At 40.8% G+C, this 21,900-nt stretch overlaps 1 protein-coding gene across 1 annotated transcript in view; it reads right to left on the reverse strand.

The window, feature by feature from the left end:
* Positions 1-435: 435 nt before the first annotated feature.
* The window catches only part of LGR4 (leucine rich repeat containing G protein-coupled receptor 4), an 82,369-nt gene continuing 60,904 nt past the window's right edge, over positions 436-21,900 (reverse strand). The window contains exons 5-18 of the mRNA XM_063332994.1: positions 18,074-18,289; positions 17,334-17,405; positions 15,487-15,555; positions 14,824-14,895; positions 14,667-14,738; positions 13,903-13,971; positions 13,099-13,170; positions 11,481-11,546; positions 10,311-10,382; positions 9,375-9,446; positions 8,945-9,070; positions 7,445-7,566; positions 6,741-6,815; positions 436-3,698 (exon numbers count right to left, since the gene is read on the reverse strand). Of these exons, the coding sequence (XP_063189064.1) occupies positions 2,422-3,698; positions 6,741-6,815; positions 7,445-7,566; positions 8,945-9,070; positions 9,375-9,446; positions 10,311-10,382; positions 11,481-11,546; positions 13,099-13,170; positions 13,903-13,971; positions 14,667-14,738; positions 14,824-14,895; positions 15,487-15,555; positions 17,334-17,405; positions 18,074-18,289 (2,452 nt within the window). The 3' untranslated portion in view covers positions 436-2,421. The remainder of the gene's footprint in view (positions 3,699-6,740; positions 6,816-7,444; positions 7,567-8,944; positions 9,071-9,374; positions 9,447-10,310; positions 10,383-11,480; positions 11,547-13,098; positions 13,171-13,902; positions 13,972-14,666; positions 14,739-14,823; positions 14,896-15,486; positions 15,556-17,333; positions 17,406-18,073; positions 18,290-21,900) is intronic.

Below are 21,900 nucleotides of genomic sequence, written 5' to 3' on the forward strand. Positions count from 1 at the left end.
ACACTGGGCTGACTGCATTAAAAATTAACCGTTAGCGTAACTGTAACTTCAAAAACATATTGACGTAGAAATTAAATACGGAAACTCCAAATGGATCGCATCAGACCGTTTTAATAGCATTTCAGTGAAGACTCGTTAGTAAAGCAGAAGAAATAAATCCATACTCAGGAACGTTGTCTGAAACTGATAGTTGGATTTCTTTCCCTACTGATTACAAACCGGCAGCTGACATTTCTTGTCCTTTTCGTATTCTTGTTAGAACTGTTCTCGTTACCTGGGACTGGCTGGCCAACAGAGGGTGTGTGGAACAGATTGGGACTCTCACAAAACTATGGCTAAAAAACCCCCCACAATTCTCAGCATGGAAACAGTATGGAAAGCAGAATCATCATCTCTATGATTTTCCAAGCCATGCTAAAAACATTTCAACTCAAATACAATACGTAATAACGTCTTTAATAAAGAGATTGCTTTATAAGAGGGCAAACACTTCTCTGAAGGTTTTAACCTTCTGCATGCCAAGAGTCAGCATTAGTCCGAGATCAGAAATCCACTTGTAAATTGGCAACTTCCTTACTTGGCTGTCAATTCTTTCCGGAAACTCTCATCACACGTAGTGGAGAGCAGGTGACACGTTATTTATGCTCAATAATTTTACACGTGCACCATTTTCAGCCTTAACTTTTGAAAAACAAAGATAAATAACACTCAATTTTCATGTACCCTTTATTTGCTTTCAGTGTAACATTCCATGCTAATTGCAGATGTAATATTCATGAGCGTAAATATAAGAATTAACAACTCTGGGTTGGTTTTCTCCTCTTTTGTTTTTACATGTGAATATTTTGGCTTACAAAATTAACAGCATACAGTAAATAATCCTCCCATACTTTGTACAAACTACATGATTTTGATATACAAGGATTCTGTTTTTATTACAGTGACAATATACAACCATGTCTATTTACAATGCAAAAAGTATATAAACCACATTTTAAACATTCTGCTACTGGCAGCCACTATTGTTTAGGAGGTAGCTTTAATTAACAAAATGAACTGAAGCCACATTTCCCATCATGTGTTCTATCAAATAATTTACAATACAAAGATAAAAATTCATTGTATGAACAGTATATACAGTTTAATTCTCAAAACAGCAATCTAGCTTTAAATCGTAACGAGAATGTCTCCAGAGTAACTGGGATGGCAGTGGATTTGCTCTTGATTTAGCCTACACAATTACTTAACCATGCATTCATGACTTTTTATCGATCAGATTTCAAACTAAATATAGATAAATGGATCACTGATTGTACTTAAATCATTTGGGTCTCAGGACTCGGATAGTTTAAAAATAATGCACTGATTGACATGAAAATCAGTGACTCTGCACAGTGTACTTTCAGTAAAATAATTGGCAAAAATGCTTTTCTTTCCTTGCAAAACCGCTTTCAGTTTTCCCTCCATCTGCTAAAATCTCAGTCTATTCGTAGGTATCATTGGGGTGCTGTAACACTCTACAGGCTGCAGAGTATTAGCCAGTCTTTCTGCAAAGGCACGAGCTGCATACACACACCGACAGCGCTGCTAACCCCCTGCCGATGCATCGATGTTCCTGCCAACAGTGTGACCCGACCGCCTAATACTGAAGAACGTCGCTGTGGTTCACCTGAAGTAATACGTCACCACTGGAAAAACTGGTGTTTGACCCTATTATTCCCGACAGCTGTTAATATGCTTATTTCATAGTCTACAGATACAGATTACAAGTGCTTTATTGTAACAAAACCTTTTTTTTTTTTTTTTAAAAATTGAACGTTGGCTTGAAATACAAAACAAACATGGTATTTCCTATATTGCTGTCACAGTCACATATGGGAGAATCAATCCCTTTTTTGGCCCTGCAGTAAAATTCATCCTGAGATTCAATGCTGAATACACTATACAAAGCTAGCAAGAGAGTTTTTTGCTTAATTATAGAAAAGTCACATTTAAAAATAATTTCTTTAATATTAAACAGCTGTCCTTTATATTGTGCTTTGGCAGAAAAAAAAAAAAAAAAAGAAAAAATCAACAGAACTTACCTTGCCAACAGCAGAAGCAAAGTACAACTGGAGTACAATGTGGAAACACACCGTTAGCATGTAAAAAACTGTATAAAAAGAAACCACTATTGCGTGGAAAGAGTAAAAATATTGGGTAACGAATTTGGTTTACCAATTATTTACAGCCAGGGCAATTGATTTATTTCTTTAATTGTTTTTAAATGTATGGCTCAAGACGTTACTGCCCACTTCCCTTCTTTACAAATGACACTAAACGATGATTACAAAAGTGCTTCCTGCTCGAAAGGTCAACACAGGCAACAGTCTACGAAGCGTTATACCTCCTTATTAGAAGAGCTGAGGGCAACGAGCCCTTTCAGTCTTTAATTCTCGGTATGTTGTAGGCGTAACGAACCAAAGGGAATCCTCGGCTTTGGTAGAAACACGCACGGCCGCAGGCCTGCACTTGGTCTGAGCTGTCCGAGACGAAGGAGTCGTCCTCGTCCGCGTAGTCGGAGTGGGCTGACTGGGTGCCGCAGTCCGACCAGTAGCCATCCGGCCTTTGACAAGGCACCACTGCCAGCGCGGGGCAGCTGTGGGACTTTATTAAATGTTTACAGGGCACGGGCTTGGATAGGAGGAGCGATTCGCAACATTCACAGACGGCGATGTTACCCTGCAAATGGGTGTACACGCCACAGTCGTAGTAGAAATCCTGCGTCACGCAGCCCCCTTGAGCGTTGACGGCAATCGCTACCGCTCCGTTCTTCCTGGTCAGATGGTGCCTGAGCAACTTCCAGTCTTCCTTGAACTTCGGGTTGAAGAATACGTACAGAACCGGATTCAGGCAAGCGGGTAACGGGAAAAATATCAAAGTAACAGACTTCATGATTTCAGGGCTGATAGAAATCGCAGTGATCAACGGTGCAAATGAGAAAAACGCAACAGGGCAGAAAAAGATGCAGTTCGTGAAGATTAGCCAAGCGACATGCTTAATCATGCTGGACTGCGAGTTTTCGGAGAGGTCCTCTTTTTCCAAGTTGCAATACAGTTTAGTGTAGATAATAGCCATTAGCAAAAACGCTAACGAATTCAGGAGCACTAAAGTTACTGTGAAGCCTAACGAAGGTGTTTCTCCAGTGGGGAAGGGCAAGCAAAGGGGCGATGCCGAGTACTCCGCTTTATAAAAAAGTGGTAAGCATCCCGCTACCACAGCACACAGGAAAGCAAAAACTGCCGCAATTTGAAATTGTTTTTGGCGATTGCTTTTCCCCTTTTTAATGATCTCCTTCGCAGAGAAGCTCCGTTCAACAGCTGCCAACATCAGGAAAAAAATGGCGCTTTCTGACGAAAAGACTGCAAGAAACCCAGCAACTCTGCAACCACTGCCAGTCTCCCACCATATGCCAAATTCAGCAAATCTTCCCCAAGAGACAGCATCCAAGAAAGTTAAAATACCAGTATAGACTCCCATAAATAAGTTAGAGACAGAAATGAGGCCTATAAACAGTTTGGAAGATGGCAATGGAGTACAGGATGCAAATATTGTTAACATGACAAGCAGGTTGAAGAACAAAGCAACCAAAAAAATAAACCAGACGGTAAGTCGAATCATCCAGCTTCCCAATAAATATTCACAAGGCTTAAAAGCACCTAGAAGAGAAAAAACAAAACAGAAGGACAACCAATTTAGGAAAAAAATCGCGCCTTAATAAGCAAGATTTTCAAAAGGAATTACAAGAGCTCTCCTCATTAGTTCATGAATAGAGCACACAGCTGAACTGCTAAATAGGTCAGCTGAAAGTAAACTATTCTGGTGAAGCTATTTACTAATTAATTATGCCTGAAATAATAATTACTGTGATGAATGGTCACTTGAGAATACTTTGTATAAACAAGCTAGCTAAACAAACTTAATTACCTTTTAGCTACTCAAAATAGCTTTTAGTAGTGCCACCTAAATACTTTTTATTTGCTTTAGATTCCATACTGCAATTAAAAAGTTGGTAAAAAAACAAAACAAAAGCCAATGTTCACAACCAACTCAGAAGGGGGAAGGATTTTTTAGAAGTAACGTGTTCTCTCAAAAAATGTTTCACAAACGTGCCTTCCGGAGTAACTTTTGGTCACAAGGAAACATCTGTAAAACAGCCGACAAATTCAATTTATCAGCTTTAATAGGGACAGGAATTCACTACAGTCCTCTCCCCCACCCTCGTCACTGAAAGGCACTGTAAGCTTGGAAAGTCATATAGGGAAAATGAATCTTTTCTTCTTCTTTTGTCACTTAAAAAAAGCTTTAATAATAAAAAATGTCCAACAAGCAAAACAATATGAGGCAAGACAAGGAAAAAAGGTCACTACTTCTGCTTAACTTTCTAATCCTTCTAATTGCTATTTATTCCATGGGGAAATCCTACTGATTTTAAGTAACAATTAGAAGAGTTTAACCTCTCCTACATCCCCATTAGGCGCTGCTAATTGTCCGACGCACAATAGCTGGGGATCTCTCCCTGCAGTCGGACGCTCGGGGAGCTGAGGGCAGGGCAGAGCAGAAAGATGCCAAATGGTGCTGCCACCTCGGGCTGGAGCTTCTGAGCCGGATTCAGCCCCGGAGTCCTGGCTCTGGGCGGCTCCTGTCCTCCCTTTAGGCAGGTGAAAGGAAAGTACCGCCCATCCCTAACGCCGGCTGGAACAGCAACTGCGCAGAGCGATTAAATGTCAGTGCAAAAATCTCCCAAGGCCTAAAGCAACTTCCCGAAGTTACCAAACTGACAAGTCAAAAAAAAAAGAATCTTTTTGTTTAATGACCAAGCTTCATTTCTGGGCAAGAAATAATAGTGCTAACTGGATTATCAGACCAGTAAAATCAGCAGTAAAAGTCCTTTTTTTTAAGCAGGTATTCCTGAGTAAGACATCCTTGCTGGAATAATTATTTTTATGGTACATTCACATGACAGAGCAATACTAATTAGAAATTACAAATTCTAATTAGAAATAGAAACAATTTCCTACTTAAGAAATTTAAAAACATCAATGCTGTGCTTCCAAAATCAATTTGAAGTCTGTTTTCTAGTAGCTGTAGAGTGAAGCATCTTTAGAAAAACAAAACGCATCACACTGTCCTTCTTCCAAGGTCTAACCATCCTTAGAGTTAAAGGTTACCCTCCTCTCTCGCCAATATTCCCAGCCCAGCAGGGGAAATCCAGGCTCAGAAGGGTGAGTTTTGCAGCTTTCCGTGCTATGCTGCTTGAGTGCCACTGTTCAGCGACCCATTCCTGCCATTAGGCAAAGCGGAAAGTGGATCTACGAGATGAGCAATGATTCAGAACTTACACGGTGGGTGGAGTGTCCTACTTATGACCAGACGACAGCATGGCACAGAAAACAAGTTGGTTTTCACCAGTCCCTCCCATACTAACAAGGCAAATGGTGAACTTGTAAAACAAGCTCCTCACTCCTTTTAGAGCTACAGCATCTCTGGCATGGGCAAAAAGAGAGAACTAAAGGCTTTAAAGATTTAACCCATGTAACACGCCATCTGAATTCTCATTTTGTGAACAGGAGATCAAAAGCAAATAAGCAGCACCGGTCAAACTAATTCTCAGATCACGTACAGTTACATTAATAAAATATTTGACTTTCTGACCACAATTTTTTTTTGGCTGTGATCAAGAAATCCTTGTGCCATTCTACATACTAAAGCTGGAGCTAGCCCAAAAGATGAAGACCAAACAAACTGTCATAATGGATGTAAAATATCAGCTTAGGAGAAGAGAATGAAAGAAGACTTGGAAAACCCCTGTTCATCCAGAAGTAACTTCACTGGAAGCATACTGTTCCCCCATCTATGTGGTCCTGTTTGCATAAACAGGAGGGTACAAGATTTATAGAAGGAATCCTCTGGAGAACCCGTGTGAAGGCAAGGAAGGAGGAGGGCACAACAGCAAGCGCTTTAGGAGTTGAGTGAAACTGTGTGTGGAAATTCGCAGTACGAGGCAGATAAAGAGAGGGGCAGCAATGAATGAGAATGCTTGTTTGCAAGATCAAAGACTTTCAACACTCCTGGACTGTTCAAGCCTGAACTGGAGTAGTTCTGGAATGCCAATAAGACTATTCGTTGCACAAATATCTACAGCAGTTTAAGATGCTACTGCCTGCTCCAGCTACTTGTAACAGCCCTCTGCTGTCAATTAATGCGGCCATAGCAGGGCTGGGGAACAGACCACGTGAGTGTTCCTCCTCCTCTCTTCTGCAAAGACGTCAGGCTTAGTTAAAACCATCGGTGACAGCGGTTGGAGTTAAGCTTTTAAAGCACAGGCTGATTTCTCACCAAAACAGATGAGCATTCATACAGTCTGCTCCACAGACATCTCTCTGGCAAGAGTAATGCAGAATTAGGGGACAGTGCATTAAACACAGCAAGCTCCAAATTAAAGTATTACAGCCTTGTATGTTCTGCTTACACTTCCTTCTCCAATATAGCGCCATGTGTCTACGGCTGAGGCAAATCTTTGTGATTGCTCATCCAAACCAACATTGACATCAAATGAAGCTTCACCCAAGCATTCTAGAATTTAATCTTCTGTGTACAGAATGACTACGAGGAATGAAACGTGTAATTCTGCAGACAGCTATTTGCATAACACCATGCCTGAAGTTCACAATGTGGCTAAAGCATATTGTAAGATTTACCTGTTGCTGGTGTACAGTGAATAATAGTCTGTCCCAGTTCCTCATTTTCCTCATTTCTTAGAGCATCTGCATCAGCTGTTTCCAAGTAAAAATGAAAAACAGGTTAGTTGTAGGAAGAAAAAAAAAGGGAAATGCAGTGAAGCTGCCTAGGATGGAAGCAGTCCTTTGAAAGATTAAAGACCTAAGACTCCACCAACATTCAAGCCTTTAACAAGTGGAGCTGTTCTGGTTTGCCACGTGAGGTCGAACGCTCAGTGCAGTCTGAGTTACTACTGCCTGTCCCAGCTACTCACAATGCTTTATAGCAAAGCAGCAACATCTTTCCTCACCGGGGAAAGTTCTGTGGGCCTTGAAGTAGACAGCGGAAGGACAAGCCCTTTCTGAACAGGAAGGTCAAAATACTGAGAGCCATAAAACTTTCGTTCTGGCAGAAAGTGACAGAAACAATACTGGCAGTTTAGAATTTATAACAAGAAAAATTTGATTCGTTTTTTTCCCCCTTAAACAGGCAAATGTTACACATATAGAAAGAACACTGCACTGCCTACTAGGAAGCAGCCACTAAGCACTTTCACAGAGGGCTTTTGTATCCCTATAAAGATTTACATTCTTCAAATTTCCTTATTCAAAGACAACATATGCTGTTTATTTGGTCTGGCCTAGCCCAAAATAACACTGCCGGTTTAGTACAATGGAACACTTGCCCTTCTCACGATCCATCAAGGCACCTTGATCTTGGTGACTGGAATCTTCAGCGTTAGAGTTTAAATAAGAATCACATCCCCAAAATGCACAGCACTGGTACGCGTATGGCACAGAGAGTGACCTGAAATACAGGCAGAACAACACTGTTACTCGTTTTAACCTGGGTGAAGATTACCATCTATTAAAAATATCTAAGTGGCACACTTCAGTGCTGAAAATTGAAGCCTCTTTTTGCCACAGTTGCTAATAAAAAACTATTTCCAATTGCATCAGCTGTAACCATTTCTGATGAACTTTTGCACTGAGATAAAGGACAGGTGATGCATCCAAGTGTCGTCTGCTGCAAGGAGTATGAAGAAAATTCTGTGGTGTTTAGCGCTCTTTACTACTCACTCTAGTCCATATACAAAACAAATTCGGATCAGTGTTTGTGGCATTGCTGTACAAATTCAACTGAAAACTAATTAAGCAAGTTAATTAACAAGCAACTGTTTTCTAAGACAGCTAATTCCCAGATGACCACAATCTTAAAAATGTATCTTTCTTTCTCATTCTTCATTTTGTGGCCCTGAAATAAGATTTTTTTTTTTTTTTGCTATTGTCTTTTTGTACGTTTGACAGAAGTGATGCACGCTATTAACCCTGATAGGGAAGTACAACTGCATAAAGTTTTAAAAAGTCCACATAAACAATGAGATAAGAGCAGACCAGAAACTAATTTTTATGACTCAAGGCTACTGTATCAGCTCTCTGAAGTATTGTTCCTGAATTCTGCTCTTGTAAACATTTAAGAGGAACATCAGTCTAAAGGATCCCACGATGCATTAGGTCTCAAACACAGATCAAAACCTAAAAACCAATCTGCTGTTTCTCCAGGACTGCTGAGGCCTGACATGGCCTTTGCTGGCCTTAGACAAATTAACAGTATCTTCATCTCCATTTTTTCCACGGGACAGTATGGGAAACTATTTCTAACTGCTTCTGGAGGACTGAAATATTAATGTGCAGATAGATCTTTGAAAATGCAAAGCAGTTAATCACTGTCTGATCCACCTCCCACTGAAATCAGCACCAGGTTTCCATTTGAATGATTACTGTTACTCTCATCGTTTGCCTCCAAGAATAAACGGCATATGTATAAAGCGTGGCCATTATGGAATCAGACACCTGCGTGTCTGCTCCCGTTTTCCACGCTCTGAAAGACAGATGTGCTCAGTTCAATAACAAATGGAATCCACCCAAACCACTGCTCCAAAGTCAGATAATATCTGCCTGAAAAGCGGCAGAGGAAAAACACAAAAGGTTCCAAGAAAATCATCTGCAAATGGCTTCTATAGCAGAAGAGTCAGATGGCCTTTCACACATGCCAAGGTTAAGGCCCTACAGGACTCAGCAGATCGTTTGTCATTAGTATTATCTAAACTGTTTTTATTTATTGTCATGTTGCTTGTTACTGTCAAAATAAGCGAGGCCCTCTGTAGTGTTATTTACCAACGTACCGGAGCTTTGCAAAGTTCTTCGCTGCCAAAGCTTCTTTCAGCTCAGAATTGCCTGCAAGTTTAAGCTGGTTCAGTCCACTCAATCCTTCAGTGGGAACTGAAGTGAGTTCGTTGAAACTTAAGTCTCTGAAATGTGAATATTAAGAGAGTGTTACACCAAAGGAAGTTTGAAGATCCTACAGCACACACCTCGTTGGAGCAGGAAGGCTTTTTAAGTCTCACACTAAGGCTGTGGTCTAGCAAACGCCTGTCAGGGCAGCCGGCACTTTCAAGAAGCATGCCCTGCCATCCCTTCAGCCAGTGAAAGGTTTCGTGATCCACACAGATGAAACATACAATGGGCACACACCAGTTTTAAGCGAGAAACATTTACTCGCTCAGCAGTTTGATGGTAGAGAGAGGAGGCTGCTGCACAGAACAGCCTACTTACAGGTTAACAATAGCTCCAACAGTGGTGAAAGCTTCCTTGTGGATCTGACGAATCCGATTTCTACTGAGGTCACTGTAATGAATGCCAAATGAGATTATTTTAGCAGTTTCATCAAAACTTTGTAACAGCCACTGTACTGAGAAAAAAACCTAAGGTGACAAATAAATTATGCCTTTGTCAGAAAAGCTGAAGAACCCTCCCATTTCCCCTCTCTCCCCAGTCAGCCACGTGCTGCAGCAGCCAAATCCCTTGGTAAGGCAGCTGTATCCTGCTTCACCTCATCCCCAAAATAGAAGCCACCTCCCATTCCTGCCCCCTCTCCCTTCCTCGCTGGCGCTGGCAGCTCAGCCTGCGCTCCCAAGGCAGAGGCCGGCTCTGACACCGCCCATTCCCGGGCTGAAGGTGCCAGGACGATCCCCTCGGTGACAACCCCACTTGTGGCAGGGCACAGATGGGGGAAGACAACAAAAGAACAAGCAGAAGGGCATCTGCTTGGCTGGATGTCAAAATACGGATCCAGCTCCTGTTGGACCACCATGACTTATATCGTGACACCTGTCGATTTGTGGATTTTTTTTTTTTTCCCCTGATCATTTCAATGTTCCTATACAATCTTCATATAGCTAGAGATGTAAGGGGAGGGGACAATTTTGGTTACTGGTCTGCTCCTCCTGAGGAAAACAGATAGGATATCTCCGATAAATACTATATAATGGAATAATATAGTAATATCTTTAGAGGCTAGAAAAGCAAAACGGAGAATAGAAAGAAGAGAACTGTCTGCTTCTAGTGTCCCTTGTACATGTTTGCTTCACCTTAGGATCCATCACACCTGGCCTTTTGCCATCAATCAGATTTGTAACACCAAACCCTGATATCGGATTACATGGGAATCAAAACCATCATTTTACTCAGTATGAAGCTATGTGCACTTACAGGATACGAAGGGAGGACAGTCCTTGAAAGGTATCCTCTGCGATTTCATGGATTTGATTATGCTGTAAGGAACTGCAAAGTAAAGAAGTAGAAACAGAACTTCATTGGCTAACTGGGCTGACTTCAAACCAAGAGATAGCTCGGTGCCTGCTAATACATAGATTCAGCCTTACCAACGGCAAGACTTCCCGTTTCCCCTTGCAGGCAAACTGTTTAAGTATTTCGCATTAGACATATTAATACAACCATGAGGCTCTTTCATGGCACTCTGCTCAATCCCAATTCACAAGTCATTTAATTTAGAAGAGACTGTTAAGTGTGGACTGAATTATTTCCAAGCTATAAGTAACAGTTTGTGAACTTTGAAGAGTCACACTGAGGTCTAAAACAAATCTATTTCATTCTGCAGGGAATCTTTGGGCATATTCTAACTCTGGGTGCACTTTCATTTCTCAAAATATGGATTTATGAAATGAAAATATTGGGAAACACTTTAAGAGATAATGGGCAAATAAATTATACTTCCAGTTCACTAGCTCCTTTTACAATGAACTGTGTGTACAGCAAGCCCAAAAATGCCAAGAGTTTAACAGCAAAGGCCTGTGAGAAGTCTATTAGCCCCACTCTCATTAAGCCGAAAGAAGCTTGAGCGCAGTAGAGGTAGGAGGAGAAGTAGGAACATACGCAGGCAGAAAAAATGTGCAAAGTCTGGAAATTACCTTTAAGAAGATTTAAAGCAACAAAGTAAGGAAAAGCGAAGATGGGTTTTGAATGTGTCTTACAGGGACTAGAGGAAAAAACATTTTACACAAGCATAGGCTGACGGTTGGAGGGAACTGAAGAAGAGTGGAAGAGATAAAAGGGAGGAAGGAAAACACCTAAGTCCTCACTCCATTTATGTGTATAGCAACACGACTATGAAATGCAGGATTAAGGTGTCCTTCATTCTTTTTTTGTGCCATAGGAACAATTAAACCTTAGCTAACTGAGGAAAACACAAGTGGTGGAATTCTCCGTCCAGCACACTCCTCACATGAGACAGTCATGTTATCTCTCTCTGTCCTTAATCTTAGAAACTTATGATCAAACATGAAGCAAAAAACTTTCTAGAGACTCGGACTCAGCATACTAAGGAGGTAATAAAGATGAACAACATGTATTTCTACTTACATTTCTTCCAAGGAGTAGCAGCCCTTAAAACTTGGGAGGTCCTTTATATTGTTATAGGACAAGTCCCTTCAAAACAAAAACCAGGAGAAAGGTGCTTAGTTCAACTCTTTTCTACTTGAAACATCTCATCACTTGTAATCATTAAATGGATTGGCAGAAAAATCTCGTTAGTAACATTCTGTGGAAAAACTAAGGGCAGTTTAGAGAAAATCAGGAAGGGAATCACAAGCGTGATCTCTCCGCTGCCATCCTAACTAGCCCCGCTATGCACTTTCGTTATAATATATATATATATACACCCAAAGATGTAGAAAGACATAACTGCTATGTCAAGCTTGCAACAGTCAGCAAATAGTAGAAATAAGACTGTCTATATAACTCTGTAAAGTGTTGATTTATTGCCTTGCATCCACTCTATTTGTGTAACCCTTTTAAAGGCTACATTTTTCTCTCCCCCTTTTTGCCTCTGAATTCAGTGAACTATTTTTTTTTTAATTACTTTCCTGAAATATTCAACCAGTGATGTAAAGCAAGCAAGCATTAAAAAAAACAACCTTCATCCCAAAACTCTTTATTTGACAAATTTTAACAACTGAAACTAGTGTTCTGTAATCGAAAAGTAATGGATAAGGCAGCCATGCCTTTGTAGTGGCTTCAACAGCTCATGATTTGATTCTATATTCTATTTCTATGTATATTCTATATTCTATTTCACTGCTTTCAGCTCTGCATCTGGATATACGCATACCTCAAAACCATACCATGACCATTGCATGACAGATGGCACGCAATGCAGGAATTTGGTGCAAATTTTGATTTAGTGTGCTGGTACCTCCCTAAAAGCTAGAAAAGTTCAGAATTTTCTGTGAAACTATGCTGTAAAACAGGGACTAGAAACCTCAATTTCTGTTCAAAAGAAACTGCCATTTCAAAATAAATCCTACTTCATCATTCTTTTTTCCCCAGTTTTTCTTCTATAAAACAGAACATGTTTCTCTCTTCCACTTTTCAGCACTTTTTGCTTTTGTTTCAAATTTTCCTGCATGCATCCTTTGTAAACGTGGCTTTGCCTCTTCCTTCCCAGTGGTTTCATTTACCAGTTTGGGGTTTTTTTTGCATTTATTTTAACACATGTTTATCGCTCTTTCTGTCAAGCCTTTGTATTACTATCCTCTTCCTCATGCTCATCTCCATTTCTCTTGGTTCCTGATGCTCTCTCCTGTGTTCTTGAACGCAAAAAGTCAAAGCACTATAACTAAACTCTTCCTTAACCTCTGAATGTAGGTGACTATTGTTGTGTTAAGCATGAACGGTGGCAGCACGAATTTGCAGATGCAAAGACTGTTCTGCAGCACCACCTTCCATAGCTTTATAACATGAGAGAAATACAGCGCTGCCCTAGAAAGGGGACCGACCCTCTTTCAGGAATAAAAGGCATCACATCAATTCTGCCATGAGTCCTGATTTGAAAAATCAAGAAACCAGAATGAGATTTCCAACTCTGATAGAACTATGAGGATGAGCAATTCTAAGCAATACTTCAGCTTCAAATTAGGTTTAAGTTTCTTTTAAAACCTTTTGACGCAGATAAAAATAGGAGCACAACGTGTATACTTACAAAGTTCGTAGCACCTTTTGCTCTTGGCATAAATTAACAGGAATACTGTTTATCTTGGTCCCTGTTAGAGTTCTGTGAAAAAAACCAGCATATATAAATGTTTGCATTGTTGATGATAGATGGCATAACAAGCATATTAAGAGCGGAATAAGGATGACTTCTCAGCTATCAGGATTCTACATTCACCCACCAACATTTTGTTTTGGTGTGGCTTTTTGAAAGAGGCCAACTTTTCTGGTTTTTAGTTCTGTGAGATGGGGCTTAGTATCAACGGCCTTTACGTAGGCTGTTGCCAGCTTACCCTATTAAAAAAAATAATTAATAGCAGCCTTCCAGTACCTAAAGGGGGCCTACAGGAGAGAGGGGGACGCTTTATCAGAGAGTGGAGCGATAGGACGAGGGGTAATGGTTTTAAACTGAAAGAGGGGAGATTTAGATTGGATATTAGGAAGAAATTCTTTCCTGTGAGGGTGGTGAGCCACTGGCCCAGGTTGCCCAGGGAAGCTGTGGCTGCCCCATCCCTGGAGGTGTCCAAGGCCAGGCTGGATGGGGCTTGGAGCAGCCTGGTCTGGTGGGAGGTGTCCCTGCCCAGGGCAGGGGGTTGGAACTGGATGATCTTTAAGGTCCCTTCCAACCCAAACCATTCTATGATTCTATCACAGTAAGGAAAGCTATATAGTTACATTTATTGACAGGAAGAGAACATATAACCAGTTGCTCCCCAGATACTAATCATATTTCAATCACTTCACAAGAGGCAAATCCAAGAAACTATTGGAAATTATTTCTGTAAAAGATACTTACAAACTCTCCAGATTAACGGTTCCTGTCAAATTAGGAAACCACTGCACCATGCTGGCACCCCGAATGACCCTAAAAAAATCCCCACAAAAATTAGCTGTAAACTACTATGCAAACGAATTGTGACATTCAATCCTGCTGTCAGGTAGATATTTTCACTAAGGAGACATTCTAACATTCTTGTTGCTTTTGTTTAAATTTTACACATAAATAGTGTGTAAAAGATAAGTCTTTTCACCGCTTCTTGTAGTAGTAATCTGCTTAATAAATTACTCCTCCATTAGCAAACAACTGGAATTCATCAAGATGGAAAGAGATGTACGAAAAGGGCATAAACTCAAAGGTAGTCTGTAGTTCAAAGTTTGAAGTCTCACTCCATTTTGCTTACTCGTCACCCCCAGAACTGCTATCTTTCGAGCGCATGCATGCACTAACCTGCAAAACATTCTCACAATGTACATCCCTGTTCAAAAACCACCCAGGACATATTGCAGTTTGTTTAAGTAAGAACCTGAGCATTTGGCCTGAGGTTATGTGTCTTATGCAAGGTAATGAAGATTTGGAAAAAAAAAAAAAAAGAAAAAAAAAAGTTGTACAGCATATTTACTAGAGCTTCTTAAGAAACTGGATATTCCCAACAATAACAATGTTTATTAGAGCTTATTGCAAAAAAGTTATAAGGCAGTCAGAAAAATTAGTTATTTTGAGTTCTTAGTCACAACGTTTCATATCCATTTATTGTACTACACCGTTGAGAAGATACTTACAGGGAATGCAGGTCTGACAGATTCTGAAATGCTGAGTTCCCCACAAAAGACAAAGGATTATCATACAAATGTCTGGGAAATGAAAAACACGTTTCAATCGTTGCTCTTACACTCACTGTCTGCAAAGACTAAAAATAGATGCATGAAAATCACTTACATCGTTCTTAGAAGGGGGTTTCCTGCAAACGCACCATCAGGAATTATGGAAATGTAGTTACTGTGAAATCCCCTAAAGATATTAGCAAAGAAGAAAACCAACATTTAAAAATATACTGCCAGGAGATTCAACCAATAGTCGTTTTCTTTACACCTACTCAATTCCCAATCCTGCCAAAATTAGGATTGTAGTTAAATAGGAATAAATCTAACTGTAGGAATAACTTTGAAGGTATGATTTCTGTCTACTACACATCAGCTGAACTGAAAATATTTAATTAGAAAGCTATTCTGTCCAAAACACGATCCTGTGCTTTCTCTCTTCTTCCTCCTCTCTTAAGGAGGGGACAGGGAAAACGCGTGTGATCAGTGAGCGCTTAATTCTGCTACTGGAGGCCAAAACCAGCTCATGATTAAGATCTATGCTAATGGTTCTCCTGAATAAATTGCTTGCTTATATAACTCCAAAATCATTTTCAAGAGGTTCCCTCTCTAGCTGATAATTATTTTTTCCTTTAATTATAGCTTCACTTAGCATAACTTAATCTGATTTAGGTTGCTGCATAATGAGACAAGCATTCTTAAATACAAGAATTTCTTTTCTCTTTTTATTTATGGAAAGGAGAAAGAAAACTGGTAAAAAGGGAGCATAAGTAATACTCACAACTCCTTTAGACTTGGGAGTGCTTTTATGGCTTCAGGGAACTCTACCATGTTATTATAATTTAAATCCCTGGAAGAAACAAAGCAGGAAAATTATAAAATTCTTAACAGTGGTCATGAATTGTCCAAATAGATTTTAAGACAATTCAATGAAAGTAAAAAGTTCTCAGAACATCTTTTACTACACCATAGCTTAACTTTAACTTAGATTTAGTCTTCTGATGTTTTACATGCTTTATAACTGGCTAATAACTTCAGTAAGATATTTAATATTATCCAGAGGATTATTCATATTAAATCAAATGACACTTTCTTAACAGCGAAGCTCAGTATTTTTCAACACTTCACAGATTTTTCTTCAACACAATTTATGTGGAAATGAACTAAGATTTCCAAGTTTTAAAAAAAAAAAAAAAAAAACAAAAACCAAAAGGTAAATACAAATGACCACCTTATTAGCTTACTAAGAGAACTCTTCTTTCAGGTTTTATAAAACAAACAGTAAATAGTCCATTAGGTAACAGCAGACCTTGTAGCAAAACCAATTATAAATATTGAACAGAAGCAGAGGGAAATCTCATCACACTGAATCAGTACACGTCGGTGACAGGGATCTGCTGAAATCTCAGTTAACCTGTCACCGTTCTAGCAGTAATGTCAGGACCTCCTACAGTCTTTTTTCCACAAAAGGGACTCTTTATGAGCAGCAAAAACATTTTAAGAGTCTTACAGCAGCTATGCGTATTTACGCAGCATCTAATTATTACTTAATTGAGGTTCTAAGAGAACAACAAGATAGTTGGAGTAAGCAGCATTCCTGGACTCATCCAAACTCCTCATGACAACGGAGGTTGTTGTTGGGTTGCCCTTGCCCTCCTTCATTTGTTTTATTTATTTAGCATTCTCCTAAGCATAACAAAATGCACCGCTGAAGGAGATACTGCTTATTAGACATTCACTGAGTGCGCTGAAGGGAAATGGCAAATGTAACCCAAGCAGCTGGAAGCCATTCCTGGCCAAGGAGGCACTCTGGAGGTTGAGAAGTACTGCGGGGCCAGAATCCAGCCACTTCGGACACCCGGGTTTGGGGGGAGCATGAATTGTCAGCGGGGATGACAGACATGGGGTGAGGAGAAGGTGATGCTTCCCTGTTCCTGTCTGAAGGAACATAAGGCTCTTTCAGATAAACTAGTCCATCACCTTAATATTTGCCACTGCTTGAAGGGAACTTAGGTGAATCTCTTGTACGAGAGGCTGGGAACCAGAAGCCGGGCTGGTTTCCACCAGCCGGCAGAGGATGGGTTCATGACCTGCAGGGACGTGTGAGTGACAGTCTCCTTGGCAGGCAGCGGTGCCCATCCAGAAATGGAGGAGCAATGGAGAAACAGCCCGCTGGGGCCCGCTGAGAAACCTCCTACCGTCACACAACAGTTTTGGCAGTATATCTTAAATATGTTTAATCCTACAGTAAATCCGAGAAACCAATATTTGTCCCTTATCACCCACAGGGCCACTCAAACACTTCAGATATATCCACCTGACTCAGTGGAGTGCTATGCAAAGACACACCAGCTAGATCAGGGCTAGGAACATTAGAGCCACATCTTCCACTGTGACATTTCACCCAGGCTAATATTTACCTGCTTCTCAACACAGTTAATTAGTTTTGGTGGAGCACTGCACTGATACTAGCCTTCAGTTCCAAAACCTGAGCTGGACGGTGGTACGTGTTGCGCAATGCACACATGCCTTATTTGCAATATCTTCACCGTACCAGTAAAGTAACCCTCATTAAGCTGGGAATGAGACAAACACTGAACAATATATTACTTTAAGCCACATACTTACAAGGTTTCGAGGTTGTCTAATCCATCAAAACAGTGTTTTCCTATAGTTTTTATTTTATTATTATGAAGATGTCTAAAAAGCAAAAATACAACAAGTATGAAAACAAGTGATAGATTTCACATAAATTAACAAATTAGCAGATATTTCTATGAAATCAAGACAGTTAAATGGTTTAGAAAAAACACTGCATGATGGCGGATTATGCAGAAGAACGTCTTTCACTTCCAGACAGAAATATTTCATCCTCATAAGGCAACAGAATAGATTGCCCACAGTCAAGACAACCCATTTTAAACTACTCACTATCCGCAAGTGCGAAAAAAATATGATTTAAACATACAAATGAAACTCATTTTTCACATTCATCCTTGGAGATATTTAAGACTACACAGAAACAGGTCTGTGACAAATAATATTTTCTTCTTTTAATATCTCTGAAAGCTTTCCCTGGCAACCGTTGGTTTGAAATACTCATTATTAAAATGAGATGTCAGGAAAACATACATCGATCTCACCACCCATGGCCCATTTGATTTTCTGTTTAGGAGAAAGTCTTTAGCAAACCTTCAGAGGGTTGTCTAGTATACACACTATCACCTCGTGTTGGCTGTATAGGCTGTTACTAGACAACTGAGCTGAAAAGTAGCAAAATACCATTTTCAGTGCCATCCTGGACTAATCAAAACTGTAACCGAGGAGAGAATCAGAGCGACCTACGAAATACAGTTACAAATACTCACAGAACAACAAGACTTGAGAGGTTTGTAAATGCGTAGTCGGGAATGTGCGTTATTTTGTTGAGCGCCAGCGTTAACGCCTGCAGAGAGGGGAGGTTGCTGAGCGGATAGATGGGAACTTCTGTCAAACTGTTGTCATCCAACCAAAGGTGACGCAACTGCACCAGACCCTCAAAACTGTCTTCTGGTATGGCAGTAATATGGTTAGCATCTAAACGCCTGCATTGAAACAGAAATAATTCACATAGGAAACTCAGAAACAACAGATAAGTAAAAACATCAATTATCAGTAATCAAGTCCTATTACTCCTGATTATTTTTTTTAAGCTTAAATATGCTTTACTGAAATAATATTGGAAAGGCTGAAGGTTTACTGAGTGATACATAAACACCCTTTCAAGGCAAATGAAGAGCTCAGAAAAGAAAGTTTCATAAAAAACCTTCTTCTCACACATTTTTAATAAAACATTTTAACAAATTCATATGCTTATAATCAGCTTACCAAAGTAAACTGGGAGCTATAGGTATCTCCCCCCGCACACAACCCCCAGCTGCTAATGCTGGAACGAGTCTTTAAAATGGTAGCATGACAGTGTATCAAAGTTTGCAGAGGCATTTGCTCATTTGAACTGATTATCCCTATAGCTACGTTATCGATAGCATCGTATACTGCTACATGCTTTGTTTTGTAGTACTGCTATATGCCTTAAGTGACTACTTTAGAAAACAAGACTATCAAAAGGAGCTGATAAACAGTGTCAGAGTTATGAATTATCCCGACAAATAAAACATTTTATCGACTAAAACAGGAATTTCTTTCACTCTTGCACCTATCCTTTCTAACGTACTCCACAACAAAATACAAAATAGCACATCAGCACGGTTGACTACTGTACGTTACTGGATTCACCATCACACTTTTTCCCCAAATGAACTCCGATTGCAAACATTAGCAGGAGTAACGCACGCGGTTACTCCTGCAGACTTAACTATCTTTCATACAGAAAGTCAAACCATGTGCGACAATTAGTTCTGCTACGGTTAGCGGCTCACCTATGCTATGGGGTTGCACTGCTTCTTCAAGTTTCAAAGCATCAAAAAAAAAAAAAAAAAAAAAAAAAAGAACCCCACACCTGGAAACCTAGAAGGCTAAAATGCACATCCTTAGCGCCGGCTCCAGATGTGAAGCCCTCATGACGGGAGGCGCAGGTGTTACTGTCAGAGTCTCACCCAGAATCCTGATCCATGACAACTGACAAACCCGATACTGCAACTCCTTGTCTGACGGCTTTGGCAGTGACAGCAGAAACTTGTGCAGAACGGCATGTGCTTTTTCCTCATGCAGTATGCTCCGAACCAATTTGGTTTTTTTTAACCTCCTACCCTAGCAGCGCAGTTACTTGGGTAGCATCACGAGCAACCAGGGCAGGCAAAAGGCACAGACGGGGACCGGTTCAGGTCTGTCGATTCTACGCCACATAACCAGATGTGTCGTGGACAAAAGCAGAAAACCACCCAAGCTTAACCTTGGATTTACAGATGGAAGCCCCAGGAATAGACAGTGGGCAAGGGATGAACCAGAAAGCAGCAGAACATTAATAAAATGCTGTTCTTCATATGGGGATGAGAGGAAAGTTCAGCAGTGATAGCCCAGGAGATGAAAACAAGGGACTGTAACCAATCGGAGGCAACGTAGGGCTGAGAGCAACAGGCAATGTTTGACTGTCCTCTGCCCTAAAGGCTGTCTTCTCTAGGTCAACACACCTGAACCGTGGTGACTTTGCTGCAAACGTGGAAGAAAACACCTTGCATAACTGCTTCAAAGTGACTGGTGTACCAGCCAGGGTACGTACGCTGCTAACTGGGGGGATGAAACACTTGTACACTCCTCCATTAGCATCCATGTTCATTACGGTACAAATCGGCACAGGTTTTGAGTTCTATTAAGCATTCACTGCGTTTCTAAAGCCATGATCAGACACGCTGTTGAAAGTCTAGCTGGGTTAGTTTAAGACCATTGCCTCCAGCCATCCACCCCGTCCCTCTCTGGGCTGGCAGAGTGGACCAAGCAACTGCGCTATGTTTGTCCCCAGGCACAGTCACGACAGCTTAAATTGTAGTGAAAGTGCTTCTGGACCCCAGCACTTAAAGGACGTGCTGAATTCAGAGGGGGAAGAGAAGCTTGATGGAGAATTAATGGACTTAATCTATTTCTGTGAGAGAGAGTTTTGTTGTGATATACATGGTTTAAATACTTCAAACTATTAGGGAAAACAGTCAGCAGCTGAATTTTTGTGTAATGAAGTCAAGAAATGCATCAAATTAAGTTACAAATACACCGATATAAGTGGGAACTTACGGAACTGTCTGCAGTCAAAGGCTCTCTCTGAAGTTGAGTGAGGTGCCATTAGCTCTAAAGCTGTACATCAAAGAGCTAATTCCTACGGTTCGTACACTGGCACCCCCTTAGCATTTGCCCCATGGTCTGACAGGTGTGTACACTACTCTGAATGCTTTTAGACTGCACTGAGACTGGAACATTTCAGAGAAATTAAATGCCTGATGATAATAAAGAAAAAAAAATATATAAGGGGGGAGGTAAGGAAAAAAGCCTGCGGCTCTGCTTCAGAAAAAAAAAACCAACCAACTCCCAAACTTGAAATTACCTGTCTTTCTTCTCTCTCCTAAATTCACACACCTCCCTGAAGATCAAAAGAATTATTTTCCAGTGGAATAAACATATCCGAGTCCTCGCTGCAACTAATTTCTCCCTGTCCCCCCCTTTTTTAAGGGCAGCAGCATACTCAAGAGGCAGCCCTTAGTCCTTGCGACTACTTGTCGACGCCAATGTTCGTACTTTCGCTGTGCTCCTCGCTAAATTCCATTTACTCTATCAGGCTTTGGAAAACAAAACCACACAATGAAGCCCCAAGCCCTGCTCCTCTTCTCCCACCGTCAAAGCAGAAGATGACCAGGGGAAGGATGGACGCGCACAACAGGGGAGTTGAGCTCTCAGCCAGGGAGAACAAAGAAGGTCATGGAGGAGATGATGGACCCTTCATCCCCAGCTTGCTTTGCCAAGCCAAGACCTCTGTCCCCCAGCACAGGTGGATCGAGTACCCAAGTACCTGCGTCTTAAACTGATGGCTTTCCACAGCCATCCCAGTCTGTCACATTAATCTTCTCCTGCCCACAGCAGTAAAACTGAGGGGGGAAAGACCACCACCACCGGCCGCTGTCACTGAGCAGGGAGGTTTGGGAGGTGAGAGAGGGCGCTTCTCTGGCTCCCTGTCACTTCTGCACAAATATTTGGCATCGTCCTAACAAATGCAATGTCTGAATAGAGCTAAAAGCAACTAGCAATGCCAGTGTCAAGCAGAAAGACAGGACAACACCCTGTGCTTATTTGTGTGTGTCTCCATTTACATAGTGACTTCCAGCTCTGAGGACCACTGTGCTAGCCCAAGGTCTTCCCAGAGGCCAATGGATCCAGCAATAAAATAGCTGAGAACGAATGGTTTGCCTGGAGTTTTCATTGAGCTGCACTTACATTTTTAAAGGGAAAACATGTGATTTACAAATGTTGCACATTGAAGTACAGCATCAAAAGAACCAAAGTGGGTATCATGATTATACAAAAAATATTTATTGGTGCTGGATTTCCGTTATTGCTTGTCACACCCCAAGACGTATTTTTAACTCATTCAGCTATTTCTGTCTCGTCCACATTTTTTGTGTTCCTTCACGCCTCTTAGTGTAAGCCTGATATGCCACAGTTATTTTTTTCTTTTATTTCTCTGCCAGTCAAAGCTTATCCACATCATGTTCAG

Source organism: Chroicocephalus ridibundus, chromosome 4 (genome assembly GCF_963924245.1).
Source record: "Chroicocephalus ridibundus chromosome 4, bChrRid1.1, whole genome shotgun sequence".
Classification (NCBI taxonomy): domain Eukaryota; kingdom Metazoa; phylum Chordata; class Aves; order Charadriiformes; family Laridae; genus Chroicocephalus; species Chroicocephalus ridibundus.